The sequence below is a fragment of the Polypterus senegalus genome, chromosome 4, assembly GCF_016835505.1.
Source record: "Polypterus senegalus isolate Bchr_013 chromosome 4, ASM1683550v1, whole genome shotgun sequence".
Lineage (NCBI taxonomy): Eukaryota > Metazoa > Chordata > Cladistia > Polypteriformes > Polypteridae > Polypterus > Polypterus senegalus.
Window position 1 is genome coordinate 26,723,804 of NC_053157.1, and position 25,675 is coordinate 26,749,478.

At 37.1% G+C, this 25,675-nt stretch overlaps 1 protein-coding gene across 1 annotated transcript in view; it reads left to right on the plus strand.

Annotated features, from left to right (window-relative positions):
- Nucleotides 1-25,675, plus strand: part of mfhas1 (malignant fibrous histiocytoma amplified sequence 1) — a 99,077-nt gene that overhangs the window by 67,027 nt on the left and 6,375 nt on the right. Inside the window, exon 2 of the mRNA XM_039750368.1 lies at nt 22,860-23,126. Within this exon, the coding sequence (XP_039606302.1) occupies nt 22,860-22,990 (131 nt within the window). The 3' untranslated portion in view covers nt 22,991-23,126. The remainder of the gene's footprint in view (nt 1-22,859; nt 23,127-25,675) is intronic.

Genomic DNA, 25,675 nt, shown 5'->3' on the forward strand with positions numbered 1-25,675 from the left:
TAACAATTGTGTAATATTTACATGTATATACTATGCAATTTTGACTTGAATTAGACTGTGTTTCACAAAAATTGATAAAGGAGTATATTTTATTGTTTACTGCTTTCCATTCATTTCCTGAATTTAAATGTCCAGTTCCTAGTGCTGCCTTACATTATTTAGGGGTGTACTATTTTAAAACAGCTTGAAAAGTCTGGACATGCTACTTATGGCTTCATCAGTGATAGGTAGTATTATCGACAGAGAAGATCTTGAAGGAAGGTTAAGAATGATGGCTAGTTTTTTTTTTTTTTTACACAAAATGGCTAACTTGCTTATAAAAGAAGAATTGTGTTGATGAGAGATTATATTTAGCTAGGGTTGTTCAAATTAAATTACAGTGTAAAATACTCCATTACCAAGGGTGGTCCACATGAGATAAATCATGTGATTAAAGGCCTAAAGAACAGCAATATATGGTTGACTTGAAAAGGTTTGGCTCAGCTAGTGTTTTCTGCACTGGTACCATACACTGAGTAAGTGCTGAACAACCAGACTTGTGCTTGGTTGACAGTAATTATCAGCCAGTAGCCTGCAGAGAAAAGTACAGCATACATGACAGAATTAGCGCAGGATTCCCCCACAATGACTAACCAAATTAGAATGGTGTTATTTTTTTTTTCATAAGTGCTTTTATAGTTTCATAATCCATACTAGATTTACAATCAAATTGTAGAGTTGGAAATTAGGCAGCACAATTAATTTCTTAACAAATATGCCTGCCTTATAGAAAAAGCAGAAAAGTGCGTTAATATTAGATCTCACTTTTGAGGTACATAAGTTATATCGAACGATTCTGCAAACTTGAACATGCTGCAAGTCTTAGGGTACTCTATCTGGTTTCTCAGGTGTATTACATAGAGATGTGTTAAAATAATAAATCTTAATGAAGAAAAATAAGATTCTGGTTTACTCTGCTGAAGAAGGAAATGGCCCTTAATGTGTTCACAATTCTCTAGCAGAGAGTAGTGAAGTCAGAAAAGGTGAGTGATTGAACCAGAGGGAATTATTCAGCAGAAATTTGTAAGAATGGATTTGCCCTGTTTTTGGCTAATTAGTTTAGACATTCCCTGCACTCATTTTCACGGTGCTGCTGGCAGAATGTCTCATTTGTTTTTTTTCACTTGATCATTAGACACAAAAGACATCAACTTTGTCTGTTGGATGAATTATGCAGGCCCCATTGTTACTGTCTACACAGGAGCTCATTCCATTGTTGTGACTTCATAGGAAATAAATGTAGCCCATTGACGCATCACATATGCCAGCACATTGGAATTCAGAAGTCAACTTTAGAGCAACACAAGCATAAAGACTATGGTGTTGGAAAAGATGTGGGTGATTGGCTGTTTGTGTCGTTTTATGTTTGTCATGTAAGATCTGAATGTATAATGTATAATTTAAATTGAGGACACCCAATGCCTCTGGGATGCTCAGTGCAAAATAATAAGTATGTGCAATAAAATATTTTGTGGAGTGCCTAGAAAAATCCATATATACAAGTAGAGAATGGGTAAACTTCAAGTAGACAATTACATGCCAGGAGTTCAACCTGATGAATCACTGCATCACTATACTACATTCTTGCATTAACAGACATAAATAAAAAAAATAAATGAATAAAAAATATGCAGTATATTACTGATGAAACAAAATATTATGAACACTGACTATCTTTTAACAATAGCACATGTCAAGGTCAGGGATATAGAGGTGGTAAGCTGACATTAGGTACCTGTAGTCGATGTGTTGAATACAGAATATACAGGCAGGTGAAAAGACCTAAGTGACTTTGATAAGAGTCAAATTGTTATTGCCAGATGACTGGGTCAGAGCATTTGCAAAACTGCAAATCTTGTGGGGAGCTTACAGTCAGCCATGGTGAGTACTTACTGACAGTGGTCTATGTGGGGAAAAAATTAGAATCAGAAACAGAGGGTGTTGGGTGGCTAAACCTCATTAATTGAAGATGTCAAATACGTCTATCCCGTCTGGTAGAAATCAACAGAAGGGTTACTATGAGACTAAATGCAGATAATATTAATAATGTTTACAGGAATAATGTGCCATGGCACACAGTGCATCTTTCATCATATGGACGGCTAGGTCATTTACGTGGCTAAGAAATGGCACCAGAATACACTGTGGGAAGAAGGCAAGCCAGAGGAAGGAGTTGTAATGATTTGGGAAAAGTTCTGCTGGAAAACCATAGGTTTGGGCATTCATGTAGACATTATATGATGTATATCATTTACCTAAACATTGTTGCAAACCAGGTACACTCCTTCAGGGCAACAGTACTCAGTAGTCATCAGTATCTTTTAGCAGGATAATGTGCACTGCCTCACTGAACCAATTGTATGGGAATGCTCGAAGAATAAGTCAACGTGTTGCCCTGGCCTCTGAATTCTCCCAGTTTATATCTACTGAAATAAACATTTACTTTTATCTCTTGTGCTTAAACTTATAAGAATGCTTTGTAATCTTGTAGGCTCCTGCCCACCACAAATATTGCTGTGCTTGCTTAACATTCTTTAGCACAGCCAGTGTGATGGCTTTTAGTCTCTGTGAGGGAATTTTTACATAATGTTTTGCAAAATGGGTAGTGCAGCAGCATAGTGTTTAGTGTGGTTGTTTCACAGATTCTGGAGACTACGTTAGCATCTAGTCCTGTCTGTGTTAGGGTTATCTCTTGGATTAAATCTTAAATATCGTTTAATCAAAAAACAGAAGGGTTCAAAAAGCAGCATAAAATGTATTATCATTCCACAAGTGCCAAAGCAGCCCACACCTTTCACTCTTCACCCAGAGAGCACAGTAGAGTCTAATTCTGGCATCATTTTTGTTTGTCTAATGTTAGAAATGGAAAATTAAATTCATTATGCATGTTTATTGGCATTGCTTGTTTGTTTGCTCCTTGACTGACTTGTCTCTTTTCATGAGCTCTTTTGGTTACCATGTCTTATCTAACTACAACATAGTATTATGAAGTAGTTAAAAGGTGTTACCCTATGCAGGTTAATAGATTTAACATGTTCACTTTATCTTGTAGAAATGGTACCAAATGAGGGAGCTACGTATAATTGTAGATATTATCAGATAAACATGCAGAGTCTCAGTTTCCTTGAGTGCTGCTGAACAGAGAGAGGGTCTACTCCAGTCGTGTAGGAGGATTTGGAAAAAAATAGACAGGATGCATCCGAGATGCGTGTCTGTGTGTTGTGCCTGTGACCTCAATTTAAGTGAATAGGATTCTGAGGAGAAACTAACAGTTGATGTGTCATTTAGATAAGACTAACATTGAAACAAATGCATGAAGTAGCTGCCTAAACAAAGAACTATGTAAACCAGAATGGTGTTAATTCAGCACTTATTAGCAAGAGAACTTGTGAGGTCTCCTCTGGAATAGTGCTTGCAACTTTGGGCTCTGTATAGCAAAAAAGCTACAGCAGTAAAAGAGAAAATCCAGGTAAGAACTCATAAAAGCTTATTTCAGGGGTGTTGATCCAAGAAAGATTGAAAGACTTGAAACTTTCCAATGTAAGCAAATTAAGATTAAAATATGACATGAGAAAAGTGTTTACAATTATGAATGAATATAGTAAGGTGTATGTCGGCTGTTATTTTAAAGTGACCTCTTCAGCTTGAGCACAAGTCCACAGATGATGATAGTTAAGAGTAAATTTTGCAAAAAATTCATCACAGATTACAGAGAATTCAACAGATACATGGAATGAATTATCAAGCAGTCAAGTAACAGGGTTCTTCAATTCTCAACTTGAAATATATTTTACAAATGTCAGATGATTTGTGAGTATAAAGATCTGTTTTCTGGTGTAACTGTAAATAAACCAGTGATGTTTGGCTGGAGGTGGCAAGCTTTAGTCACCATAATAGATTACAGTACTCTCATTTTATTGTAATAGTTGTATATTGAATTTCCTACAAGATACATAAGACAGTGCTAAAATTCTTCACTACCTCTCACGACCCATTATCATGACAGCCTGTTCTTATCACTTTCCTGTGTTTATTCCAGAGCTCTTAGTTTTCTCCATGTAACAGCTGTGTAGGCTCAAGCGGTGTCTGTTTCACATGTAGTGCTGCTCAGAATACAGCAACCTCATGGTTGCCTAGAGCTAATATAACAACACACAGACAGAAAAACATTTTGTTTTTTGCTTCTTCATAATGTTCGTTTGGTCATTTGTATTTTCTATGTGTTTACTCATACCACACTTATTTATCATATTTATAGATCCAACAGCTTGTGTTCAAAACACACTACTAGCTGCAGTTTATGCCGATTTTCCTGTCACAGTCCCATACCCAGTCATTGTCTTCACACTCTCCCAGTATCTGTGTGGTTTTTTGATTTGGGTACTCCAGTCTTCGCACACATCTCCAGTGTTGTTACTATTGGAGATTTTAAGCAGGGGTGTGTGTGTGTGTGTGAATGAATGTTATGATGAACTAGCACTCTTTCGAGGATTAATCCCATGCTCTCTGTGCTGCCATGGATGGGCTTCAGCAGACCGTGACTCTGAATTGGATTGAGCAAGTTATGTTATACTTTACTGGACGGTAATATAATTTTATTACACATCTAATTTTTTTTTAATCTTCTTCTTTCAGCTGCTCCTGTTAGGGTTCACCACAGCAGATCATCCTGTTCCATATCTTTCTGTCCTCTGCATCTTGTTCTTTAACGCCCATCACCTACATGTCCCCTCTCACCACATCCACAAACCTTCTCTTAGACCTTTCTCTTTTTTTCTTGCCTGGCAGCTCTACCCTTAACATCCTTCTCCCAATATACTCAACATCTCTCCTCTGCACATGTCCAAACCAACACAATCTTGCCTCTCTGACTTTGTCTCCCAACCATCCAACTTGAGCTGACCCTCTAATGTATTCATTTCTAATCCTATCCATCCTCGTCACACCAAGTGCAAATCTTGGCATCTTTAACTCTGCTACCTCCAGCTCTGTCTCCTGCTTTCTGGTCAGTGCCACCATCTCCAACCCATATAACATAGCTGGTCTCACTACCATCCTGTAGACCTTCCCTTTCACTATTGCTGATACCCGTCTGTCACAAATCACTCATGACACTCTTCTCCACCTATTTCAACCTGCCTGCATTCTCTTCTTCACCTCTCTTCCACACTCCCCATTACCACCTTTACCAACTCTACTCCTTGCATCCTCACCATTCGACTGACCTTCCTCTCATTTACACACATGTATTCTGTCTTGTTTCTACTGATCTTCATTCCTCTCCTCTCTAGAGCAGATCTTCACCTCTCCAGGTCTCCTCAACCTGCTCCCTACTATTGCTACAGATCACAATGTCATCAGCAAACATCATAGTCCACGGGGACTCCTGTCTAATCTCGTCTGTCAACCTGTCCATCACCACTGCAAATAATAAAGGGCTCAGAGCTGATCCCTGATGTAATCCCACCTCCAACTTGAATGCATCCGTCACTCCTACCGTATACCTCACCACTGTCACACTTCCCTCGTACATATCCTGTACAACTCTTACATACTTCTCTGCCACTCCCGACTTCCTCATACAATGCCACATCTCCTCTCGAGGCACCCTGTCATATGCTTTCTCCAGGTCCACAAAGACACAACGCAACTCCTTCTGGCCTTCTCTATGCTTCTCCATCAACACCCTCAGAGAAAACATCACATCTGTAGTGCTGTAGTGCTTCTTGGCATGAAACCATACTGCTGCTCACTAATCATCACCTCACTTCTTAACCTAGCTCCACTACTCTTTCCCATAACTTCATGCTGTGGCTCATCAATTTTATCCCCCTGTAGTTACTGCAGTCCTGCACATCCCCCTTATTCTTATTCTGTCCACCCTGGCCATCGGACCTTACTCTTATTCTATGTTAATTAATGTTGACTTATGTTTATCTTTTATTGTGTCTTCTATTCCTCTATTCATTTTGTAAAGCACTTTGAGCTACATTTTTTTTGTATGAATATGTGCTATATAAATAAATGTTGATTGATTGATTGATTGATATTCTTAAATATCGGCACCAGTACACTTCTTCTCCACTCCTCAGGCATCCTCTCACTTTCCAAGATTCCATTAAACACTCTTGTTAAAAACTCCACTGCCATCTCTCCTAAACACCTCCAGGCTTCCACAGGTGTGTCATCTGGACCAACCTTTCCATTTTTCATCCTCTACATCGCTGTCCTTACTACCTCCTTGCTAATCCGTTGCACTACCTGATTCACTATCTCCACATCATCCAACCTCTTCTCTCTCTCTCGTTCTCTTCATTCATAATCCTCTCATCTGCTCAACACACTCTCCTCACTTGTGAGTACATTTCCATCTTTATCCTTTATTACCCTAACCTGCTGCACATCTTTCCCAGCTCGGTCAACTCTGTCTAGCCAATCGGTACAGGTCCTTTTCTCCCTTCTTAGTGTCCAACCTCTCAAACAACTCATCATATGCCTTTTCTTTAGCCTTTGCCACCTCTCTCTTTACCTTGTGCCTTATCTCCTTGTACTCTTGTCTACGTTCTGCATTTCTCTGACTATCCCACTTCCTCTTTGCCATCCTCTTCCTCTGTATACTCTCCTGTACTTCCCCATTCCACCACCAGGTTTTCTTTTCCTCCTTCCTCTGTCCAGATGTCACGCCAAGCACCCTTATTGCTGTCAACCTTATATCTTCTGTAGAGTCCCAGCTGTCTGGTAATTCTTCACTGCCACCCAGTGCTTGTCTCACCTTCTCCCTAAACTCAACCTTGCAGTCTTCCTTTTTCAACTTCCACCATTTGATCCTTGGCTCTGCCCTCACTCTCTTACTCTTCTTGATCTCAAGTGTCATCCTACTGACCACCATCCTATGCTGCTTAACTTCACTTTCCCTGCCACCACTTTGCAGTCTTCAGTTTCCTTCAGATTGACTCTTCTGCATAGGATGTAATCTACCTGTGCATCTTCCTCCACTCTTGTACGTAACTATGTTCCTCCCTCTTCTTAAAATATGTATTCACCACAGCCCATGTTCATCCTTTTGGCAAAATCCACTATCCTCTGACCTTCTTCATTACTCTCCTTGACACCATACCTACCCATCACCTCCTCATCTCCTCTGTTCCCTTCACCAACATATCCATTGAAATCTGCTCCAATCACCACTTTCTGTCTATTGGTTACTCTGTTCATCACTTCATCCAACTCGCTCCAAAAATCTTCTTTCTCATCCATTGCACACCAAACTTGCGGGGCATATGCACTAACAACATTCCTCATCACACCTCCAATTTTCAGCTTCATAATCATCACTCTGTCTGACACTCTTTTCACCTCCAAACACTCTTGACATACTGTTCCTTAGAATAACCCCTGCTCCATGTATCCTCCCATCCACACCATGATAGAAAAATAGAATCCACCTCTGATGCACCTGGTCTTACTCCCCTTCCATTTAGTCTCTTGAACGCACAATATATCAACCTTCCTTCTCTCCATCATATCTGCTAACTCTCTCCCCTTACCAGTCATACTGCCAACATTCAAAGTTCCTACTCTCAGTTCCACTCTCTTTAACTTCCTCCTCACACATCTCCCCCCTGTTCTTCTCATTCTTCTTTGGCCAACAGTAGCCCAATTTCCTCCAAAACCCTGTTGGCTAACAGTACGGGTGGCGGTCGTTGTTAACCCGGGGCTCGACCGATCCAGTATGGAAATTTGTATTGTTGTCCATAGTACTAGGGTGTTGTACCATGTTAGCCATTATGAATGTAGAGAAAAGCCAAGCAAAATTACATTTTTTATTGGCTAACTAAAAAGATTACAACATGCAACCTTTCGAGGCAACTCAGGCTTCTTCTTCAGGCAAGATGTATAAGATTACATCTTGCCTGAAGAAGGGGCCTGAGTTGCCTTGAAAGCTTGCATATTGTAATTTTTTTAGTTAGCCAATAAAAGGTATTGTTGTCCGCATATTGATCTGGCAAAATTTTACAACGGCTGCCCTTCCTGATGTAACCCTCCCCATTTATCCGGGCTTGAAATCGGCACGAAGAAACACACTGGTTTGTGCATCCCCTTTAGATAGATAGATAGATACTTTATTAATCCCAAGGGGAAATTCACATAATCCAGCAGCAGTTTAAGGGTGAACATGCATTTATCATTTACTGCAGAACTGTCAGCAATAATCTAAATACATTTATAGTTTTGTCTCTTTTTGTTACTATATCAAGAAAAAGCAATGGATAGATTTTTATGGAAAACTTGAAAAAAATGCCAATAAAAGGTGTTTTTTTTTGTTTGCCATAATGAAACAAAATAATATTCAGAATAATGGCAAAAATATTGAGATATTGATTAGTAGGCTGGTTTAAAAACAATTGCATATACCATTAGGACCATTTTCAATGTAAACATTTTAGCAGGTGCCAATAATAAAGGCAGTTTCTTAGGTGTTGTATAAGTGGAGTTATGGAACTCAATCATCACCATCCAATAATTTAGCCCCATGTGATCACTTGTATAAGTGGACTTTGTGATAAACTTGGCACCCATTTCAAGATTGGTTCGTTCCTTGTACCCAATGCTGCCTTGAAAGGTCCTGAAGTGAGTTTGAAAATGTACAGTAGATGTGCACAAGGGAATGACCTTCAGTGAGGTGGCACCCAATGTAAGGCTGATTCTTGGCTTGTGTCTGATTCTTAATCTTCAGACTCTGACTTCCTACAATTTTTCAATGTAAATATAAGTTTTAGAAAAACAGAATTAATGCATGCTGGTTAAACAAGATTTTGCATGGCTTAGTTTTACTTCTGCTTACATAATTGGAAGTGGGTGATCTGGAAATTCAGGTGCAGTTACACTACAGTAGCAGTATCCCACAGAAAACTTTTTTTAATTTAGAAAGAAATATGTACTGTAATAAAAAAAATTACAAGTATCGTTTAAATCTCACCTTTAGCTAAACGTAAGTGAAAATAAATGGTGAAATAGTAAGTGGCATATACTTATGATCTAGAAGAAAAGGTATGCTGTTGGCATTAATTAGAGTCTTGTCTAAGCACACCTTATATATAAACCTCTGCATGTGGAAGTGTGTGTGTCTGTCTGGCCTAGAAGTGAGCGGTGGAGTCGGGGTAAGGGCTCCACCTCCGAGGAAACATTAAACTCGCTTAGCCGCTAATAACACAAGCGAGGCCAGCACGTCAACAAAACGAAACCTCAGAAGAAAGACAAATTCACTTAGCCACTAACATTGGCAAAATGGTATCCCTTTTACTTTTCCTCCCGCCACTAATGCACAAGCGATGCGAGCACGTCACCAAATGAATCCTCCTTAGGAGAGAGATGACCAGGGAAGTTTCTTTCAATTACCTGACATCTGTTCATTTCAGTTTTTTTTTTTTCTGACAATTTCAATAGTTTCTAGGACCCGGGGCTACTTACAGCATGGGCTTACACAGCTAGTATATAGCATAAGAGACAAAAACTGAAACATGTAATTGGTGTTGAAAATTTAAGGGAGAAAAAAATATCACAGAATTGGAGAAAATGTGTCACAATAGGAAGATCAAGGTCTAGAACATGGGACTCAGGGGTAAATATGTCCACAGTAGGAATTACCAGTATTAACACACAAGATAAACTTGATGTTTTCTTCACCCCAAATATGCTGTGTGATCAAAAAGTTTTCAGCCTATACCTGGCGAGTTATTCTATGGCAATTAATTTGTAAGAGGGGCCAAGATTATATTGTAGCTTCCTTGTTTCTATACCAAGTCAACGTGGATGCTGAACACTGAAAGTCAAATGTTGGTTTATCACTACATTTTTAATGCTAGAATTTTTGGGCCTCGTGTATAGACTATGCATACTCCCATTTCCACTCTCACTTCTAGATGTATAAAAATAATGCACATTCTCATGGCAGCCTTACACCTTACATACACACATTTCTGCTCGGTTTTGCAAATGGGTGGTACTGCAAGTCATAGTAGCACTACTGTTTGTGTTGTTTCCCTTTCTTTTTCAGAAATGCGTCTGTGACAAGAGTTTTATCAAATAAACTGAAATCGATTGCATATCATTTACAAATTTAAGACATTTGATTGTAATTATTCTGTAACAATATAGAATTTTCCCAGAATGTTCAAACTATTGCAACTACCATAGCTGCTTTAGCATTGTTAGAAGACATCGCAAATGGAAGAATTAGAAGAGAACGCATATTTACAGATCATACCGACTTCTTGTCCGATGATGATGGCTGGCTTCAATTTAAATTACCAAGAACTATTGTCTTGGAGATGTGTGCTGTTAAAACACTAGGATTTATACTTGATATAATTTGTATGATTAAATGCCATTAAATTATGTATGTTAAATTTTACAGATAAATTAACTTCATTTAAATAAGGTATATTGTTAATAATTAAACATGTGAGGGCACGGTGGAGCACCAGTACTGATGAGCTGGTACACCGTCCAGGGATTGTTCCTGCCTTCTGCTCTATGCTTGCTAGGACTGCCGCGACCCTGGATGGATGGATGGAAGGAATAATTTAACACATATAATGAAGATTTTTCAGTGTTCCTTAAAAATCTTATAAAATTGGCGTTCAAAGCCAACAGCTAGTTTTACATTTATTAATGATTCTTATTGTATGGCGATTGGTTACATGGAGAAAGAAATGGAAGGACAGGAATTGGTTGTTGGTACGTTTGAAAGGGATAGTACTGCTGCAATAAATTATTCCATACAGGGTCACGCACGTCCCATCAGGCATCTTACAGGGCACGAGCTCATTGCTTCCGCCGTGCCACCGTGTCCCCACATGTTTAATACATGCATTAATGACTTTCATCATTAAAATGATATCAAGTATACATCTTAGCATTCTAAAATGTTCAGAGAGCTGTAATATCATGAACGTTATATATTCTGTGTGCCGATCACGGCCCGCATGCTCCTCTTGGCATAAGAGAAAACCAGTTTAAGAAGCACAGAGTGATTAAGAAATGGGTCAGGGAACACTTACAATATGAAGTATTTAATATGCTATTTTAGTTACAATGAGATTTGAGAAACTCTAGTAAATTAAACATCAATTTTTAAGATTAAAGTTTACAACAATCTACTTTAATGACAAAATAAACTATGAAATTAAAGTGGAAATTTCAAGAATAAATTCGACATTTCGACTTTAATCTCGACATAGACCTTTTGTTTTCTTCAGTGTTTCCCTATATTTTTTTCTTCTCTTTGGTCCTGATATGCTTCTGTATGACACTCGAGACACTCACCATTTCTTGTTGACTTTGATATCTGACCACTTGTTTTTTATTTCGGACACTGTGTGATTTTGTGAATTTGAACTTTTGAGTGTCTTCACCACGCTATAACACTCCATCAGTTTCCATTGGTTGTTTTCACCACTGCCTATGCCACCAAACAGTATATTTTTCATGGCCTCCACTAAACAGAACCTCCATTTCACATTCACCAAAATTCTTCTTTTTTGAATGTGTTGTTGCATTGTCTTTTAAGAAAACACTTTACAGAAGGGGCTATTTTTATCAATTTGCATATTCAAATATGTGAAATTCACATTCATTGGGACTTATAAAGGGGAAGTGCATGGAACTTTGTTTATATGCAGTTTTATGCATCTGAATTTTTTTGTGCATACACACATTTCTAATTTTGTCCGTATGCCATGTTTTAGTGTGAATTCTGTGTGTTTTAGTTTGAATTCTATGCTTTATACATGAGGCCCCTGGACTTTAGACATAAAACCCTGAGGTTGAGGGTTGAACTTACCATTACTGACACTATTTGACCAAGAGTAAGTCACGTCCCCTGCCTGTGCTTCAACTGGAAAAACAAAAGAAATGTAACTAATTGAAATTTACCTTAGATTAAAGCAAAACAAGAAAAGAATAACAATAGACCAAATGAAAACAGGGCTTTCGGAATTTCATCATAATAGAATTTCTCTCAAAGATGACTTGCTAGCCTATCAACATCAGCAACAGAGAAGAAGCACTGTCAGTGTCAGTGTTGAGCAAACAGAATCTTATGCTAAAGAATTAAGACTGTGAGAAATTTAAGAAATATTTCAATACCCAGGGTATGAGACTTGGATACTCCAGACAGCAGTCAAACCAATAAAAGCATGGTGATTCTCCAACAGCAATGATATTCAAGGTCTAAGCCAGTGTGTTCAATATCATTTGCACAATTTCTGATTATGTTCAGGGCATTGTACATATTGATTACATGCCTCAGAAGGGCCAACAAGCCTGTGAGTATTATGCTGAATTGCTTTACTCTTTGTGGCTGTCAGTTAATATGAAACAATAGCTTGTGCTATATTAGTAGTGCAATGTAGAGTTGACAGTCAGCCCAACATGCATATCTTGGGGGTGAAAAGGAATATTAAGATACTAGGAAAAATCCCTATGCAGAAAAGGGAGGAATGTGTAGACAGTGACCAGGCCCAAGATGCTGTACTCAGGGCAATATTGTTAATCCATGCGTTACCATGTTATTGAACATTCTATTCGGCCTTTTCTTGTATAGTGGTCTTTACTGATGTCAAGTTGAAAGTGCTTTCATAGATTTATAGATACAAAAACACAAAAATTAGCAGTAATCTTACAATACAAGCATATAGCATATAAGCCTAAGTATATTTAAAGTAATAATAATAATATATGGTCTGTTTGAAGTGGTCAGAAGGAAGGGTTTTAGATGGCTGATTCACTGTAACAAAGCATTGTAGGTGATGTGTCAACAGTCACCCCACCCCACCTGCTCCTCTGGGTTCAGCATGGAGCACTGACTGCCAAGTGCATCTCTCAAAGGAGCAGTACTCCTTTGTTAACTGAACAATTTGCGTCACATGAAGGAAATCCCCTGGTAATATCCTGGATACTATTGTTCATTCAGTGTGTGTCCCCTGAAAACCAAAATAGGCCTAGAATGTGTGTATAGTGCACAAAAGAGGTTTGTTTTTTCCTTTTTCTCTTATAGCCAACAAATTATTTGAGTTTTACTAGGATGACTTTTCATCCTGGTATGATGTCATCCATTGAGCAAGCAGGACAATGAATGAAAGTGGAATGCAGGGCTGTCCTAATCCAGTTGGATGACTCAGACTGGAGCACCTTCATATTGTTCATATATTTATTAGTCACATCTTTGGAAGACAAGTGAATATTGTAAAATAAAAATGTTAGATTACCACATCTATTGAAGTGTTTATTTTTGGATTGCAACAGTATGAAGAAAAACTGCATTGAAGAATACAAAATGATATACTCATGTGAGAGTTGCCCTTATAACATGATAAAAAATCATCCATTACACCCTGCCTTGCCATATCATTAACTGAAAAATTTTAAACATATACTGTATTGTTTTTCCACTTGGTGCAAGCTAACATTACAAAGGTACAATAATAATGTGGCTTCAGCTGATGAAATATTCAAATCATCTCAATGTCCAGAAAAGCCCAAAATGTCATGTGTTAAATCACTCATCTTGGCCACTGATTGGCTTCTATAAATGCTAATATCTTCACAGCTGTCCTACTGCAGTTCCCTAATGAACATTGCTTAAGGCTAATTGATGTCCCCAGATGAGACACATGCACTTCTCAACTCTTCAGAGTGACAGAATTCTTTTGGAGGGGCTTTCATTTTCACTTTGTGCTCTCGTCTGTAAATTCACAGCAGACAGTAACAGCTAGTTGAAAGCAAGTAGTTGTAATTGCCACCATAAGACACTACATAAAAATAATGTTTGAGCGAACACAAACAAACAATTAAGAACATGCAGTATGCTAGAATGGTATTTTTAGTATTCTACTGGAGTGCTTGTATACAACACAGACACAATTTGCAGAAAACAAAGATTGATTATATTGTTTTTATCTTTTTTGTCTTCTAAAACAAATGGTAACATATACAGTATGTAAATTAATAGAAAGAAATTACATTTGAAACTTTCATTTTGTGATTGGAAGAATAAGAGCTGTATTTGCTGCCACAATTAAGATGTATCAGATTCATTTCTGAAAAGAAAAAAAAAAAAGCTTGTGTGAAATAAGATTTTTTCTTACACTATAAAGTAGCTGTGTTTGTTTAAGAGACAGGGCCTTTTTGTTATTTTCAGAGAGCTAAGCCAATAGTGTCAAATAAAGATTAATGTAAATAAATGTAAAAATATTACATATAACTAATGAGAAGTCTAAAACATAAAAGTATAGCTTATAAAAAGAAGTTAAGTTGTTATGAACTCACACATCCAGGAAATGTACTAAAATAATTTAGAAAGCTAATAGGATATTGGGTTACATAGTACACTGTAAAAAAAAAAAAAAAGTACAGGGGACTTTGTAAATACATGGTTGGTAGGTAAAAAATTTGAATTTAATGATTTTGTTAAACTTCTGAATTGTAAACATTAATAAGTTGTGCTGACACTATAATAGTAATTACTTCAACTTACTACTGTAAGTAATTTGAACTCCATTTAATTAATTCGCTGATAAAAAGCAAAACTTATGCTGCGGTAATTTAATCATTTGTTAGGTAACCTGATGTCTATGTTCCTTCCCACTTGACATGTTCACACAGATTTGTAGCTTGTTACCTGCCCGCTAAACACTGTAGTGTAAAAGACTCTCTTAGAGTAAGTAATAAACACATTGTCATGCTGAAAGTGGTGTCTGTATGTCCAGGGGTTGCTTCTGCCAGTGTCTGTTGCTTGCTGGGATAGGCTGCAGCTGCCCCATGACCCTGCCCTTCATAAGTGGGTTTAGAAAATTTAGAACATGGATGATGCTTATATTACCTTTACATACTGAGAACACAGTAACTTCATGTTTTGTAGCTAACTTAAAAACTAGAGTTTATACCATTAATTATTAAGTACATGGTAATTAAAAATGCTTTTAAATGTGAAGGTGAAGTACGTTGGAACTGTTTAATTTTAACAGAAGATGACATAATTCAAAAACCTAGTTGCAATTATTTTTTGTTGACCTGAACCATTTGTTTTTAGAGTACATATTGATACTCTTAAAGGATGAGAGTGTTATTTTTCAAGGCAATGTTATCCTTTTACTATAATTTTATACATTAATTTGCTGTGGGAAACTCTCTTCCTTGGTTGAGCTTTTGTTTAAATTTTGAGAACCAGTGTATCTGTTTTTGCCATTTAAAATGGGGTCTGCAAGACTAAGCACAATTTTTTAAACAATTTTTAAAAAATGCTTTACTGAGGAAATGCAATTTCTCATAGCAAATATATGCCATAAATTCAAATCATGCATTGTTTGGTTCTGTTTTGTTCTACATATTATAGAAAGGATAAAGCAAAGACACTAAAATCCTGAAAAATGTGTGAAATAAACACACTATGTAGACCTTAGGGCAGGCATGGCTCTATGGCCTGCAGATTTTCTAAGGAATACCTTGTCTGGACTGCACAGATTGCTGTCACTTTTCAAGAGGGTATAACAAAGAAGTTGTCTGCAATGTGTCCATCACAAGTGCCTTCTTTAAGTGAATATATGTAAACAATTTTTGTTTACAGTGATTGTCGGGGGCTATTCAAGTATCTCCTAGAGGTAAAGAATATGGACTTCATTTATGTTACATTTAACAAAAGTAAGATTTTCTTGGTCCATAAATTTTTGATTAATTCTTATTCATTTTAAGGTTATAGAGAATAATATTCAAGCCATGCATCACTGGGTGCACGTCCACCACAGATACCCTTGTATTCATATGAAGTATAGTATCTAGTAAGTTTATGTAAGGAATTTATTTAATTACTAGTTAATTATGGATATTACTACTGTTTGACTCTATAGGCTGAAAAACATAAAATTTGTTTATAGCCTTTCATCTCTCAACAAAACAAAAAAACAAAATAAACTTTCCAAACGAGAGTTTCTCCCTCTTAATTTATTTCTCTTAATGGAACTGCTGTAAATATTTAGGCTTGCTTCTTGCTATCTTGCAGTTGTTACAGTAAATAAAATTACATTTTGCATAATACAGGCTCTTGCTGAACTGATAATAGCCGAGTTTGCATCTTTTATTATAATTCATTCATTTATTTACATAGCCATTCAGACAGTGTGAACTGAACTTGCCTACCTAAGAAATTAATCCACAATATCGATATTTTATTTTATCTTCTCCTATAAAGCACTTGAGTGTTTGTTTATAGTTAAGTCATGATTTACACAATGCAGTGTCTGAAGATTTAGTTGTGCACATCATTCCAGTGTACTCTTGAGGACTGCCATAATAATGTTATTAAAATAGCAAATATTTTAAAATACATTAATGAATCGGTTTTTGGCTTTTTACTTATGTACTCTGATTATTTTTATTAAAATTTTCATCATGTCTTGACCCTAAGCCATGTGATTATGTGTTCATTTGTCCTTGTACTCCAATAAGAATGTATGTTTGTCCTGATCATTTGCTGGGGGAAATTTGTTAAAAAAAAAAAAAAGCTTCAAAGGTTTTAAAATCTGTGTACAAGAATGTCTTTTCAAGTCCAGTTTATATGATTAGAGAGCTTTATATGTAAAAATGTTTTTAGGTAGCCCATTTAGTGACAACATATTACTTAGTAGCAAATTCCTGACAATGAAGAGCTCATCTGTTTACTGATGTTCCTTTAGGATAGCCAATACTATTAAAATGGCTTTCCTGTCTGGATGAAATGAAATTGAAGCTAATACTTTAGATGGATGCAAAGCAGTCACAGCTGCTCCTCCTTACAAGTGGCGCCTTGCTAATGAATGCAATTAGCATTCATTCTTCAGATCATATTGGCTTAAGGTGGAGAAGAAGCCAGGCATGGCAGACTGTCTGCATCTGATATATGATGTCTTTCGTTAGATAGACTGAAAGATGGGAGACTGGCAGATACAGATGTTATTGAAGGCCACTTGCAAGCAGTGGTCTTTGTAAACAGCCCGTAACCAGGCTGGTTTGTGCTTGTATGTCTTTGTGAATCAGCAGCTTAGAGCTTTTCAGGAATCTTCTGGGTGAACAATAGCTCCTCTCTCTGCATTCAGATTAGGCAAGCTGTCTGCAGTGAAAAGCTAGTTGCATTTATGAGGCAGGGTTTCTATGGACAATGGTTAGGATTACCAGCATTTGAGTTTGTTTTTTTTTTTATTTATTTATTAATTTTATTACAATCAATACATAGCAATCAAGTTTTTACAAAAAAAAGAATTATGTTAAGAACAGATCGATCCCCACCCCTGAGAGAGAGAGAGCAACCAAACGGTGTAAAATTTAAGGCTTGTAAAAATACCTAAATTAATAAATTCTCTGTGCTTTATAAACTTATTTTAAAATATTACTGATTAGATCCTGCCATGTTTTGAAAAAGTCTGTACAGATCCTCTAACTGAGTATTTGATTTTTTCCAATTTCAAATAATATAACACATCAGTTTCCCACTGACTTAAAAGAGGAGAGTTTGGGTTCTTCCAGTTTATCAGAATAAGTCTGCGTGCCAAGAGTGTAGTGAATGCAATCACAATTTGTTTGTCTTTCTCCACTTTAAACCCCTCTGGAAGAACCCCAAACACAGCTGTTAATGGGTTAGGAGGGATTGTGAGTCCAAGGCTGTCTGAGAGGTAATTAAAAATTTTTGTCCAGAATAATGTTAATTTGGTGCAGGCCCAGAACATGTGACCCAGTGAGGCTGGGACTTGGTTGCAACGTTCGCAGGTTGGATCATGCCCTGGAAACATTTTGGAGAGTTTTAGTCGAGACAGATGTGCTCGATATATAATTTTGAGTTGTATAATTTTATGCTTTACGCATATGGAGTTCGAATGAATTCTCTGCATTGCTACTTTCCACTCCTTTTCTGATATATTAATTGAGAGATCTTTTTCCTAGTGACCTCTTGGATCTTTGAAAGGAAGGGATTGTAAAATGATTTTATATATTGCAGAGATGGAGTCTTAATTCCTTAAAATTGAGCAATATTTTTTCCAGCGTGGATGAGGGTGCAAGATGAGGAAAATCTGGAAGGTTCTGTTTAACAAAGTTCCTGATTTGAAGATAGTGAAAGAAATGTGTAGCTGGAATGTTAAATTTGGAATGTAATTGTTCATAGGATGCAAAGACGTTGTCTATATAAAGATCTCTAAGCTAAGTTAATTCCAAATTTTTGCCAGATATTAAAAACTGCATATGTTTGTGAAGGTTGAAAGAGGTGGTTCTCTTGCAGAGGTGCCACAGATAGAAGCTTCTCCGTCTTAAAATGCTTTCTACATTGGTTCCAGATTCTAAGTGAGTGGAGCACAATTGGGTTATTAGTGTATTGACGATAACGTGTGTTTATTGGAGCGCAGAGCAGGGAATACAAAGAAGTACTGCAGGATTTTACTTCTGTTGCGGTCCATGCCTGTGTATGTTCTTCTATTTGTGTCCAGGTTCTTATCGCCTGTATATTTGCCGCCCAGTAATAAAACTGGAAGTTAGGTAGAGCCATGCCACCTTCTGCCTTTTGTCTTTGTAGGGTCGCTCTTTTGATGCGTGGATGTTTTGAATTCCAAATAAATTAGGTTATTGTTATTATTGAGTTTATCAGTAAAGTTCAGTTTCTTTGAAATTACAATTCCTATCAGTGAAACAGGAAATATTGAAACCGAAACATCCTAGGGGGTAGAAAGTTAGGGGTTTTCAGAAATAAATGCAATACGTAGTTATAAGGTATGTAGTATGAGGGTATGATTTACAGTATAATGTGCCATGCTTGGGTCATAGTTGCAGCTCAGTATATTTACAAAAGAATAAACTTCAGTTTTTATGTTAACACCACCCAAAGGTGCTTTTAAACAGAGACTGTTAACAAATACAATGTAGTCATGGGATGGTTCGGTACCTGGCTCAGAATGAAAGAGTGAAAAAGAGGCATAGACTGAATTAAGAGCCTTTAAGTTCTGTGCCTTAACCACAAGGGCACACTTTCTGCCGGTTATAGAAATGGTAAGCATAAAAAAGTAAACATACACAAGACTGTAGTTTACTTTGAGTATGTTGCACACATTCTGTTTTTTTTTTTTTGGCTAAGTATCTGCAAAATTTCAGGTATATACTGCAAAATTATTCCCATACCCATCCATTCATTTAATTATTTCTTAATTTTCAACTTAAAATGCAGCAATAAAGCTGCACCCTTTAAACACACTTAAAGAATTGACAATCTCCACACATTGAGATTAACACAGGCCATAAATTGAATAGCTTAGTTTATTATTACAAACTGTCTATAGTACATCAACATGCAAGTTCATGTTTGGCTGAGATTTTAGCGGTATTCTCCCACTGTATTTATATACAGTGTGCTGAATGCAGTGTTAACCAGGAAGTCTCGTCTCGCTCATTCAGCATCAACGTGTTTCGCTGTGTAAAGAGTTAACTTTTGTGCTCTTTTGTGTTTATCTTTGTGCATAGTCAAGCCCTTCATTATTGCTCCGAAACGATCTGCTCCTGCTACTGCTTCAGGGGCCGTGCCCAAGCGCCAATGGAAGATGTTAACGATTGCCGAAAAGGTAAACGTTTTGCATTTGTTGAAGGGAAAAGCTACACCGCTGTAAGACTCCATTACAGCATCAATGAGGCTACGGTTCTTTTTATTCAAAAAGTAGGAAAGGAATATAAGATCTACGGCCGCAGTGTCCTTTTAACCAGGGTGCAAAACGAGTTGTAAGTGGATGTAATAAGGCAATAGTCTGGATGGAATCTGCTTTAGGGATCTGGATTGAAGACTGCCAGAAGAAGAACAACGGCAGTGCTACACAATCGCCTGAAGTGGCTCCTTTAAGAAGGGCTGTAACGCTCTCCTTTGTTGTGCAGTAAAATTAAACTCATTGTTATCGGACAAATCATCGTGTCATTGTTGTTGAGTAACCATAATTAATTTTCTACTTACAGTACTTAGTACATGTACATACGTTTAGTGTCACTGTACACACATTTACTGTATACTATTTTTCTTGCATTGTACGTTTTTATTGCTGGTGGCCTGTCTATCGTAATGGCTGTAACATATGTGATATCGGAGTCACTCGATATCTTTAAAATAACATTTAGGTTTTACTGTATATAAACAGTGTGTTTATATACATAATTCCAATGAACCTAATCTTACCTAATATCTAAGAGAATACAAAGGGATTATGCTGTATAACTCTGCGGGGAATATTTATAAACAGTATGGGAGAGTTTTTAAGGGCTTAAAATATATAAAAATAACCATAGAAACATATGGTTTCTACTTCGTGAATTTTCACCTATTGCGGGGGGTCTGGAATGCAACCCCCGCGATCGAGGAGGGATTACTGTATTACATTGCAATTACTTATTTAGCCGACACTTTTATTCAAGGTGACTTGCAACATTTATGATACAATTGGTTACATTTCTTTTGGTTTTCCAGGTCAAGTGACTTGCTCAGGGTCACACAGTGTCAGTAACAGGATTTGAACCCACAAACTCAGGGTTTGAAGTCCAGAGCCTTAACCACTATATCACATTGTCTCCCATATATCACAATGAATGCCAGTTTACCATTTAATTATCAGATGCAGTCAGAGCAATGTAGTGGAACCAGCAGGAGTTTATAATGTTATTTAACAATTGACAAACAAGGTGCAGTTTACAATGTATAGAAAGTATACTCTTCAACATTATATAGTAATGGAAATCTGTGTTCACAGCCATACTTCATTATATACAGTAACTTCATGACATGATTATCCTAGACATTTGTAAATCACAGCAATACACAGTACCAATTTACTACTTTTTGTTTGCTTCACAATGCAGCATTATAGCGTACCTTTATATGAATCATTACAATAGTATTTGCTAGATAACAGTACATGTACTTTTTTCATTCCTACTACATGAATTAATAGAAACACCTAGCAACATTGAAATTTCAGATATACTGTTACATACTGTACCTGCTTAATCAGGATAAAGAACTGCTAATCAGAAAATTAAAGTTAAAGAACACTCTTAAAGATCATGTGTTCATTGTGCAAGTAAGGATTTCTTTTATAGAGGGTAACATCTAGAACTTGTATTTTACATGCATATAATGTACATACTGCTTATTTGGCTGCTGGTACCAATCAAAATCAAAGTTTTTGACAGTTGTTCTTTTCCTGGAATTATTGAGTAATCTGTGTTGTTTTAAAGTGGCATGGCTGATAGACAAGTGCTGCTTTTTCAACATGACCAGATCAGCTAGTCAGTCCTGTCCATCATAATATTTTTAAGGCTGACGCCTTGAAATAAATCTGTCAGATTGCCCATCACAGGACCAATTAGGTCTCTGGAATTACTATTGTTAATTTATTTTATATATATATAATTTATTTAATTTCCCAATTAGAAGAAACTGTCTTCAGACAGTTTTCAAGGGTGGTAGTCTTTTCAGATCTGCATCTTTGTTTTTATAATTTTACTAGCCGACCCACGGCGTAGTATATGCCACATAATTATTTATTGATGGGTGAACACTTCCTGAAAGACACAGTTGTCCAAATGGGATGGGTTTGAGGATACGACTGTGAGTGAATGAAAAGATGGAACTCTGGAGAGAGCAACATACAATTGTCCTTGACTGAAAACTGGTTTTAGCAGATGCAGGCATATCTTTTTGAAAGTTTGGCCTTGTGCCTTATTAATTGTCATTGCAAAGGCTAATCTAACAGGAAACTGGCTGCATGTAAAAGTAAAAGGCAAATTTGAATCTGATGGGGTCAGGGAAATCCGGGGAATAAGGACAGTTTGTGAGGTAGCAGCTGTAATAGTTTTACACCCCAGTACATTGCGGTGAATGCTGGTAACAGTCAGTCTAGTGCCATTACAGAGACCTCTTGCTGGCATGAGGTTTTTGAGAAGCATGATGACCGAACCAATTTTGAGTTTATGCGGAGGCATTCCAGTGGACTGTTAAGACTGTTAAGAAATTCTTCGGGGAAAGAAAGTTGATCTGCGGGATCGTCTGTGGCGAAGGAGTCAATGCTGGTGAAAGTTACCATGTCGGTAAGGATAAGTTTCAGTACTTGTTCATTAAGGTGTAGCGAGCCTTCGTTGGTGACGCTTAATATAGCTCGCGTATTGAGTTGTTCCGGAGTGACAGTTGAGAAGTCGATGCCTCGGGAGGAGAATTAGAGTTGGTGGGCGGGGCTCTGTTGTGCGTATCCCATGACGCGGGAGGAGGGTTAGAGTTGGCGGGCGGGGCTCTGTCGTGCGTACACCATGGTCGGGCGACTTGGTCAATTATATACTGTATATAGAAAAGCAGCCGAAACTGAAAAGAACAATTAAAAGTCAACATGGCTCAGAGATGCATGTGGACTGTAGCAGAGATGAAAGCGACTGAGGCTGTGTTAGGTGAGGTGTTGCATGAGGGCACATGAACAGGCAGTGCACATGCCTCGAGAGCGAGGCTGGACTTGGGAGTTGTCGGGCAGGGCTCTGTGAGTTAGTGGGCGTGGCTCTGTCGTGCGTACCCCATGGTCGGGCGACTTAGTCAATTTTTATTGTGTATATATAGATGTTTTCACTTTTTATAAAGGAATATTAGTTCTTATTTTTTTTCTTGATCAGAAGTTATATAGCATCTCCTGTCCCTCTTTTTTTTTTTTTGTTGTTGTTGTTAAATCAATACTGTACTGTACTTGTTTGATGTTTTTGATTTAGAGTCTCTCTCTCTTTTACAGGTGAGTTGCTGAGCCAGGTGAGGCCAGAGGGAGTAACTGAAATCATCTGCCCAAAGAATGGAAGCGAGCGAGTAAATGTGGCCCTGGTGTACCCTCCCACCCCAACTGTTGTCAGCCCTTGTCAGAAGTGAATGGCTCTGTGGTAGAGCTACAAGGCTTCCCTATCTAATCCCCCTACTTAACCACTTCACCTGCACGGACAACTTCATATCTACTACACCAATCTTCTAAAACTGAAAAAAGCCACACTGGAGTACTGTTGGAAAGGTAAGAAAGCAGCCAATCACTGCCAAATGGTGTGTGTTGAGAGAAGAATTAATGAATACAGTGGTCGCTTTCGTACTGTAAGCAATACAGAAGTGTATCATCAGGTATAACAGGAATATGGTGTCCATTGACACTCCACACAAGGTGAGCATAGCTTAGAGTCATTTCAAAGTTAATTTAGAGCAAGTAATCATGCATTTAGGCCTTCAAGAAAGGAGTTAATAAAGAATTTTTCAAAGAGAAATACATTTCCATTTTTGCTTGCATAATACCAACCTGCTGTGTTATATTTATATTTCAAAACAAAAACTTTAAGGAAGGATAATCTGATCACAGGTTTTCTAAAAATAAAACAGCAGGCATTTTGGTGGATTCATTACTTGCTAATTGTTGGAAAATAATCCACAAGGATGATTCTTGTTGTCCTGATGCTGAAAATTTGTATTGACATTTGTATGCACTTCATCAAATTGAATTCTAACTACTTGGTTATACTTTATCAATATACTAAAGTTACTTAAACTTTAAACAGGGGCATAGAACTCTCCTCTGCTTACTGTGAAACAAGTGTGGGTTAGTAAACCAAAATTCGTATTACTGTTAACTGTATTACAAAACTAAAAGCAATTAAGATTGGCAAGGCAGGAGTGCAACTTTGATTTCTGTTGTGGGAAACATTGCATTGACGGATATGACTGTGTGAGGAATGAGCATCCTAGTTATAACTAATAAAATAACCCCAAGTTTTATCACATATCTCTAAACTCCAATTACTTAAATCGATATTAGTATAAATGTATTATAGTATAAACATGCTGAAAATATTAAGTACTGATACTCACTACAAAAGTCTCCTGAATAGAAGGGAATGCATGTATTACAGAACATCTTGTTACTTTACTGTGACAGCATTAATTTGATTTAAGTCTGTGTTGCAAATAATAAGATACTGTGCTGAAACTATTATAATGTAGCTAAAACGATTTGAAAAATGTAGCCTACTAATGATTAGGCTATTGTGTCCGTTTTGGATTCTAATGCTAAACCTTTTTCTTTGACATTTTGTATATTTTTCAAATGTTTATGGCATGATATTGAACTTATAGCAACTTTTATGACATACCAGTCAAATAACTGACATATAGAGTAAATCAAGCCTTAAAATGTGTCTGAACTGTTGTTAAAAATCCATCCAATAACGGAGTGTATTCATTCTGAAATATTGTTGGATGCTGAAGAACCAAAATAGGTATCATTCTCACTGAAGTTAAAATCAGATGTTCCCATCCTATGTCTCATGTGCAATCATATGTTGTAGCTTTGTTTGGAACCGACAGTGCTAATTATATGTTGTTATAGTGGCAAGGATGCATTTATGCACAATTAGGTTAAAGGATATGTTCAGTATTTTGCAAGTCACTTATTTATTTTCCATTCATGGTGTACATTTGCAATGAGAATTTGTGTTCTAAAGTGGAAAAAAAGTTTATACAACATTGTTTCAAACAGTAATCAAATCATGCACATGCCCACAAGGCTCCTATGAATATAAAAGTGAAATAAAAAAACACCACGCATCACAGATGGCTTTTATAGGGAAGCTGTATTTAATATAACATTGATGATAAATTAAAATCATGTAGCTTCTAAATAATTTGTGTTTCTAGAATCTTCTAAAACGTTCATCAATGCTCTGGCCACCCACTCAGCACTGCAGGAATAAAGTTGACTTGCCCGCATTGCAAAAAATTATGTAAAAGCAGACCTCTACTTCAGAGTTGTAATGGTAGTCATTAAGACTCTGAATCCACGTTCTGTACAAATTACGATCAGTTGTTTCAGAATAATGTTTGGGCACTTACAATCTTCAATCGGTCAAAGTTTTCTTTTCTGTAATAATGAAGATACATTGGGTTGACCCACTTTTTCATCAATGCACACTTTAACTACATGACAGAGGTATCGGAGTATCTCCACTCCTGCTTATGAGAGACTCTGGAGTAGTGCAGACATCATCTCGCTCAAGCATGTGTGGTCCTAATTCACTCTCCTGGAGCTAAGTTTCAGGAGAAGGGTTTCTGCTGGCCAGGTGACATTTATATTCCTGTCAGACAATATGGGGACACTTTATTGGTACTGTATGAGGGTTCAGTACAGTAACAGACAGGTTTATGTGGAACAGATCTAGGCATTTCAGAGAGTAGCAAAAATGTTTACTTCCATGTAGTTTCAATTGCACTGTTTTTTAACGTTCATATTTGAAGGAATCTTAAAAATGAATGCATGTAATTGCATTTTTGTTGTCATATTTGTCTAGTCTTTTGACATTTTCCTGTGTGTACTTTTCAGTGTAGCATTGCATAACATTGCTCCAGACAGTAACATAATGCTTTCATTATATTTTATTGATGTATCCACTTCAACTACTGCATATTGTAGTAAAAGACTTATAGTTCACCAATGCAAAGTGGAAACTGGCAACAGTTGTAAACTGTGACCCAAGGAGCAAATGAATGTTATTTGAAAATACTAAACAAGTTAACAAGAAC